The following is an 8,789-nucleotide window of genomic DNA, read 5'->3' on the forward strand; positions in this document are numbered from 1 at the left end:
TATCATTTTGTTCCCACATGAAGAGACAAAATGTATATATGATCTTTTGTAAAGGCTTTTATTGGTTTTATAATGAATTTCGATCCATTCAATGTATAATTCTTGAGGAAATAAAATAATTAAGATAATTTGATAATTTTAAGACTATTTTCTGTTTCTTTTTATTTATTTTTTGGCAACTCAGGGTTTGAACTCAGGGCCTCACTTTTGCTAGGCAGATGCTCTACCACTTGAGCCACTCTGCCATACTTAAGACTATTTTTAAATATCAAAATTATATTAATTATTCTTTCACAAACAGATGTTAGAAGTATTTGAATGGAACAATTTGCCTGATTAATTTTTCAAAAATACATTAAGGGTCTATTATGTATTGTTCACTGTATTAAGAAATACAATTTCAAAAATTAATCATCTAAGTCTGGTCACTGCCTTCATGGTGATTATATTTCAGAATTTTACAAAAATGATAAATAATAATTTAGAGAATAAATTTTGGGCCATGAATAGCATTAGGTTCAATTTATATATTCTTTGAAATGCAACACAAAATAAAGACCACTGTTATTCTGCATGTAGTTTATCACTTTTGCTGATAAACCTCATAAATGTTTTTATGCTGCCCTTCCCCTCCCACAGTTAGTGTTTTGGTAGATAGTTGGGAAATTACAAAAATAATGATGCTGCCTTTTGAAAAAGGGTAAGTGAAATGTTCGTGGGGTTATGTCAAGGACATGAAGACAATTTTATTTTTTTTTAATTGAAACCTTTTTTTTTCCATTTTTCTTTTATTATTCATATGTGCATACAAGGCTTGGTTCATTTCACCCCCCTGCCCCCACCCCCTCCCTTACCACCCACTCCCCTCCTCCCTCTCCCCTCCCCAATACCCAGCAGAAACTATTTTGCCTTTATTTCTAATTTTGTTGTAGAGAGAGTATAAGCCATAATAGGAAGGAACAAGGGTTTTTGCTGGTTGAGATAAGGATAGCTATACAGGGCATTGACTCACATTGATTTCCTGTGCGTGGGTGTTACCTTCTAGGTTAATTCTTTTTGATCTAACCTTTTCTCTAGTTCCTGGTCCCCTTTTCCTATTGGCCTCAGTTGCTTTAAGGTATCTGCTTTAGTTTCTCTGCGTTAAGGGCAACAAATGCTAGCTAGTTTTTTAGGTGTCTTACCTATCCCCACCCCTTCCTTGTGTGTTCTCGCTTTTACCATGTGCTCATGGTCCAATCCCATTGTTGTGGTTGCCCTTGATCTAATGTCCACATATGAGGGAGAACATACGATTTTTGGTCTTTTGGGCCAGGCTAACCTCACTCAGAATGATGTTCTCCAATTCCATCCATTTACCAGCGAATGATAACATTTCGTTCTTCTTCATGGCTGCATAAAATTCCATTGTGTATAAATACCACACTTTCTTAATCCATTCGTCAGTGGTGGGGCATCTTGGCTGTTTCCATAACTTGGCTATTGTGAATAGTGCCACAATAAACATGAATGTGCAGGTGCCTCTGGGGTAACAGTCTTTTGGGTATATCCCCAAGAGTGGTATTGCTGGATCAAATGGTAGATCGATGTCCAGCTTTTTAAGTAACCTCCAAATTTTTTTCCAGAATGGTTGTACTAGTCTACATTCCCACCAACAGTGTAAGAGGGTTCCTTTTTCCCCGCATTCTCGCCAACACCTGTTGTTGGTGGTATTGCTGATGATGGCTATTCTAACAGGGGTGAGGTGGAATCTCAGCATGGTTTTAATTTGCATTTCCTTTATTGTTAGAGATGGTGAGCATTTTTTCATGTGTTTTCTGACATGAAGACAATTTTAAATGAGAGTTTGGATAATGTTTTATGAGAAGTTACTTGGATGTTATCCATAGAGATGGATACAAGATTCTGTTGAATTTTAGATTATTGTTTACATGACTAAAGATATACAAAACCAGATTGAATAATTTCCTCATAGGAAAAGGTTATTTATGTGTAGATTTTAGGGAAATAATTCACAGTGTTTGGCTGGTTAATTAGTAAGTGGTAAAGCCCCAGAATTACATTAAACTTATCTGTGTATATGTAGCCTGGAAATCATACAAATGATATTCCCTGGTTTTCAATCTATTTTACAAGGTCAGTGTGTTGTCAATTTGAAGTACCTACAGTGAGCTTTCTGGGGACTAGTTATTTCCCTTGGAACCTACATAATAGATTATGAATCTTTTCATAGAATTTTTCATCTCTTTGTTTCTCAGTGTATAAATTGCTGGATTGAGGAGAGGTGTAAAAACAGAGTAAAACACAGCAAGAAATTTGTCCAACCAGGTGATGTTGAGTGGACACACATAGATGAAAATACAGGGCCCAAAGAAGAGTACCACCACTGATATGTGGGCAGTGCAGGTGGACAGTGCCTTAAATGCACCAGTTTTAGAGCTTTGTCTAACAGTGAGGAGAATATATGTGTAGGATATCAGCAACAGAATAAAGCAGGTTACAGCCACAACCCCACAGTCAGCATTCATTAAAATGTCCAAGTTATGGGAATCCATGCAGGCCAGCTTGATAACCAGTGGTATGTCACAGAAGAAGCTGTCTATCTCCCTGGGGCCACAGAAGGGCAGCTGTACAATCACCACTATTTGACTCATGGCATGCACAAAGGCAATGGTCCAGGAAGTCAACACCAGCTCTATGCACCATTGCAGGCTTATAATGCTAGAATAGTGGAGTGGTTTGCAAATGGCCACGTAATGGTCATACACCATTACCACCAGAAGTACCATCTCACCTGCAGCAATGAAATGAGCAAAGAAGATCTGGGACATGCAGCCTCCAAACAAAATGGTCTTGCTCTCCTTGAGAAAGTCTGTGATCATCTTAGGAGTGCTCACTGAGGAAAGCCACATGTCAACAAAGGACAAGTTGGCCAACAAGAAGTACATGGGGGAGTGGAGATGAGAGTCAGTGATGATTAAGATCATGATGACAGTATTTCCAGATCCAATGACCAGACAAAGCAGCAGAAATATCATGAAGAGTAATGCCTGAATGTTCTGTGAGTGGTCAAGTCCCAGAAGTACAAATTCTGATACTGTTGACTGATTTCCTCCAATCATTTTATCCAACATGTCCTCTGAAATAACCTAGAGAGGATAGATTACCAATGAGCTCAGTGAGGTAGAATACAGCCTGTAGAATTTGACTTTCACATCTTGAAAATCAAATTTGAAATTTAACATCTATGTGTGAAACTGACAAGTATAAACTCAAAGTATAAAGTATAATTGCAAATCTTAGCAACATATAAATGGAATTATGTTCCAAAGTAAAACCTAAGGCATCAAGATTAACTTTCCAAGAAGTAGAGCATGAGATGGAAATTGTATGCAAATAATTTCTTAGGATAGTACTTTCATTAGAGGTGAATGATAAAAGCAGCTGAAAGGTAAGAATGATGTGGCTTCATCAGGATGCTACCTCTGCCCACTAATCCTGAAATAAGTGAGTGTGGCACCAAGAATCATTACACTACATAAAAAAATTAAGTTATAAAATGGGAAAATAGTGGCAAATTGCATTGATTTTTCAATACAAATAATTTGATACAATCATACCATTTCTTTGTATTATGTTTAATAGTTTTTATCAGTCATTGGTGGAATCTCTTCTAAAAGGCACCATCAAATTACAACTTTAGCTTAACCCTCTAAAGTAATCGTTTGGACAGCTTTATGAAAGAACATGTAGAGAAGACCATATGATAAATGTCTTGGCATGATTATCAATATGAAAAAACAGGCACATAATTTATCATTAATTGAAATATATGCTGGAATTTATTTACTAAATTAAATTTTTTATTAGCAAAAAAGGATCATGGTAGAATCATGTAGAAAAGAATTTGCCAAAGATGAATTCTATTGAAACTTAGATTCAAGCTTAATGAAGTCTGAAAGTTCCATATAACTTAAGACTGTCATTAGAAAGTATTCATCTTCAAATATATTAATAGATATTAAGAAGTCCTAAACTTTGAACTATGATAATCTCCTGACCATGAAAGGTATAAAGGTTCATCTCTCTCTGTCTCTCTGTCTCTCTGTCTCTCTCTGTCTTTTCTCTGTCTCTCTGTCTCTCTCTCTCACAACACTTTTCTGTAGTGTTTAAGTTATTTGTAAGATGAGAATAAATTACTTGTACACACAATAAAAGTTAATCTTTCACTGTTAGTGTTGAGTGAATCTGAAATTAGACCTCAGTGAATACCGGTTATTCACCTCTAAATATACTGTTGTTGCTGATACTGATAAGTAAACTGACAATTCTCAAGCTGGATGGTGGACAAATAATTGCCCATTTTCTTTCCCCTTCATTAATTCTCTCTCAGCATTGTTTCAACTTGTCTCATCTTCTTTCATCCTTTGAAATCTCTAGGGCAGGGCTAAAGAGAACAGGTGAATAATAAATATCACAGTACCTTGAGCACTATTCACTCCCCTTTCTCTGAAGATTCAAAACATAGACTAAGGACAAAAAGAGAAAATCCTTCTGAAGAAGTCTGGTAACACATAAACATTTTTCTCTATGAGATATTTACTGAATTTCTAAGGAAAATGCACTCATATCTTATGCAATAGATTTGTGTCCCTTGAAAAATGTGAATAATCTGCTTTTCTCAAAACTTAATTCCTTGTCAACAGAAACCTTCCAGGATAAATGTTCAAACACAAGTTTTGTACCTGCTATGACAGTTTACATAGATGACAGTGATATCTATTTGTATTTGATAGTGATGTCTAAATGTATTTTAGACAGGAGTTTGCTAAAATGTAAGTTACACACATTCTTAGGAAACAATTGTCCAATCATACGACTTTCAAAAATATCAGTTTTGGAGTTATTATTATTCAAATATTGATAGAATAGTTACAGTACTATTTAATATTGACCAATAATTAGCAGAGTTAGTGGACTAACCACTGATTTTAAATCACTCACAGCTGAGTGAACTTTCACGACAGTGCTTGGATTATTACCTTAGACTAACAATAGTTCTGTTTCCATTTCCTTACTGGTAAAAGAGCACGCTCAATTTAATAGTCATGTGGTGAAAACATAAAAGAAAATAAACAGAAAACCAGTCTTTCTATGATAAATATTAGTTATTTGTCTGACCTATTGATTGCATACTGGGAATTAAACCAAAGACCTGGTGTTTGCAGCAAGCACTGCACTACTTGAGCCATCCTCAAGGCCTTTTGTTTTTAGTTCTTGAGATAGGGTCTTGCTACATGGGTCTGTCCCGGCCTTAAGATCAAGATCTTCCTCCCTCCACCCCCAGAATAGCTGTGATCACTGCCATGCTCTATTGTGTCCAGCAATTCTCCATTCCTTACAGTGGATCTTGAAGCAATATTTTTCCCGCAGCTATGGGCAGCAATTGTATTGTCCATGTGAACTTTCTCTGTAGGTGAAATATATATTATCACCTTTCCTTAAAGTACCTGCTAACATTTCCTCTAAGTTGCCATGTGTCTAAACAGAAACTACTTGGTGTACAAATGCAAAGGCCATCTCAGACATGTCGCCTCCTTTCCAGGAACATAACAGCAGTTCCACTCTTAACTTCTCTTGATTAGAGGGGTTTTATTAATATTGTTTATTCATTTATTCACATGTGCATACATTGTTTGGGCCATTTCTCACTCTGTTAGGAGTGATGTCAAATGTTGCAGACTAGTGAAATCAATACAGGGAGACAAGCAAACCTTCATATAAATCAGAACGCCATTAAAATTAGTGAATTCTAAAAATAATTCATTTGACAAGTTAGTACTAAGTAGGTGCTGTTTTCAATTTTGTTAAGTAATTGTATAATTATGTAATATATGTAATTAGAATAAATTAAAATTTTACTTTCAGTTGCAAGAGAGGTCATAGACTACACCATAAGCAGAAACATGCTGTTGACAAAGCTCTTTAATGCATGCCAAGGTTGTTTCAATAGGTAGGCAGTCTTGGTCAAACGACTGATGTGTCTCAGTTCATGCCAGGTTTGAGTGAGGAATGACAGGTCTGTACCAGATGTCACATTATTAACATAGCCTTAGTATTTTTAAAGGTACATTGATGTGAACTTAATTATATTTTTGATCTCTTAGATTTAAAAACAATTTATTACAGTACAATTGCCATATGATAAAGTGATTATATTTAAAATACATTATTTAATACATGTTGACACGTATACAACTATGAAAACACCATCACATTCTGTATAGGGAACACGTGCCACCACCCCAAAGTTCCCTTGTGCTTTGATAACCTCTCCTTCCAGGTCTTCCCCCATCTTCCCTCCCTAGACAAGCACTGGTATCTAATCTATTACTAATTTTGCATGTTCTAGATTTTGTATAAACAAACTCAACTAGTCTGTCCTCTTTCTAAAAAATGACTTATTTTACTAATTATACCTAGTTTACTGTTTACTTTGTTTTTGTTTATATTAGTAGAATATTGCTTTACACCAATGAGTGGAATTCAGTTGTACTTGTATACCAAAATTTTGCAATCTGCTCACCTGCTGAGAGACATTTGTATCACTTCCAGTTTTGGGGTCATATAATAAGGTTGCTGTGCACATTTGTATACAAATATGGGTAAATTGAATATTTTAATATTATTGATACTTATTTCATGGCCCAGAATATTAACAAGCTTGGTAAATATATGTGCTTGCTAAGCAGGTGCTCTGACACTGAGTTCAATCTCCAGTGCTGCTGAAAAAATAATCTGATATTTGCTGAAAGGGCTATGCAAACATCACTCATATCAAACTGATTCTTCTTTAAAGAATTGTTGTTGTTATACCAATAATTTGAAATATGAGGCCTCTAAGTGAGATGACCTTTTTTCTCTCTGGTAACATAATTTTTCTGAAACATACTTTATATGTTATTAAAATATTCACTGATAGTTTAACATTATACTTATTTATTATCACTCATTAATTCCTTTTTTAACTGAATAAATTTTTCCTTTAACATTGTGTGTTTTCACCTTTGATGATAATAATTTCACCAAAAACGTGTGGAATTATATCTGTGCCCACTGTTCTGTGTCACAGATCTCTGTGTCTGCTTTTACTTCAGTACCATAGATGTTTTATTGCTATAGATTTGTAGGTTTTAATGTGTGATACTTCCTCTTTTGGTCTTTTTGCTTGCAATTATTTAGGATACTAGGGGTCTTTTGTGGTTTCACATAAATTCTAAGATAGCTTTCCCCCATGTCTATGAAAAAATGTCATTAGAATTTTGATAAAGTTTGCATTGAATCTGTAGATTTCTTTCAACAATATGGACATTTAAGCAAGATTAGCTCTTAACAATCCATGAATGAATGTTGGCATCATTCCACTTATTTGTATGAATTATTTTTAGCAAAAATCTTTCAGCACTTCAGTTAAGTTTATTCTTAATACTTTATTTGATTTTATTTGGTGGTACTGGGTTTTGTACTTAGGGCCTTGCATTTGGTGGGATCTGCAGCACTTGAGCCATGCTCCCTGCCCATTTTGCTTTTAGGTATTTGAAGAGAAGACATAAGCATAATAAGAAGACAAAGTGTTTTTGCTAGTTGAGTTAATGATAGTTTTATGGAAATATACCTAGCATTGCTTCCATGTACAAATGTTACAACCCAAGTTAATTAATCTCTAACTGATCTTTACACTGGTTCCTGATCCCCTTCTCATGTTATCCTCTCTTGTTTTAAGGTTTCTGTATTAGTTCCTCTGGAGTGGGGACATTAAACGCTTTCCTGTTTTGGGTTTTCTACCTATTCCTATATCTCCTGTACGTGCTCTCCCCTTGTCATGTGATCCAAGTCCAACCATATTGCTGCATTTGTCCTAGATCTTAAGTCGACATATGAGGGATAACATATGATTTTTTGTCTTCTGAGCCTTTGTGACCTCACTCAGAATGATGTTCTCCAGTTCCATCCATTTACCTGCAAATAATAAGATTTCATTTTTCTTCATGGCTGAGTAAAATCCCATTGTGTACAAGTACCACATTTTCTTGATCCATTCATCAATAGTGGGGCATCTTTGTTGTTTCCATAACTTGGCTATTGTGAATAGCAATGCAATAAACATGGGTGTGCAGGTGCCTCTGGAGTAATCTGTGTTGTATTTCTTTGGGTATAACTCCAGGAGTGAGATTGCTGGATCATATGGCAGATCTATGTTTAGATTTTTAAGAAGCTTCCAAATATTTTTCCAGAGTGGTTGCACCAACTTTCATTCCCACCAGCAGTGTACAAGTGTTGCCTTTTCCTCACATCCTCACCAACACCTGTTGTTGGTGGTGTTTTTGCTGATGGCTATTCTTGCAGGGGTGAGGTGGAATCTTATTGTGGGTTTGATTTGCATTTCCTTTATGGCTAGAGATGGTGAGCATTTTTTCATGTGTTTTTGGGCCACTTGAATTTCTTCTTTTGAGAAAGTTTTTTTAGTTCAGTTGCCTATTTCTTAATTGGTTCATTGATTTTAGGAGAGTTTAGTTTCTTAAATTCCCTGTATATTCTGGTTATCGGTCCCTTGTCTGATGTATAGCTGGCAAATATTTTTTCCTACTCTGTAGGTGGTCTCTTCACCTTAGAGACCATTTCTTTTGTTGTGCAGAAGATTTTTAATTTTATGAAGTCCCATTTGTCCAACCTTTCTCTTAGTTGCTGGGCTGCTGGGGTTCTATTGAGGAAGTCCTTGCCTATACCTATTG

General features: G+C 35.6%; 1 protein-coding gene across 1 annotated transcript; it reads right to left on the minus strand.

Annotated features, from left to right (window-relative positions):
* Positions 1–2,180: 2,180 nt before the first annotated feature.
* Positions 2,181–3,119, minus strand: LOC109678154 (olfactory receptor 4K14-like). The gene has a single exon (XM_020153812.1). The coding sequence runs from the start codon at positions 3,117–3,119 to the stop codon at positions 2,181–2,183; it is 939 nt and encodes a 312-aa protein (XP_020009401.1).
* Between the last annotated feature and the right edge of the window lie 5,670 nt (positions 3,120–8,789).

The sequence above is a fragment of the Castor canadensis genome, chromosome 2, assembly GCF_047511655.1.
Source record: "Castor canadensis chromosome 2, mCasCan1.hap1v2, whole genome shotgun sequence".
Classification (NCBI taxonomy): Eukaryota; Metazoa; Chordata; class Mammalia; order Rodentia; family Castoridae; genus Castor; species Castor canadensis.

Excerpts from the sequence above, each read along its gene's own strand:
- LOC109678154 (XM_020153812.1), bottom strand. The coding sequence starts at position 3,119 with ATGATTGGAGGAAATCAGTCAACAGTATCAGAATTTGTACTTCTGGGA.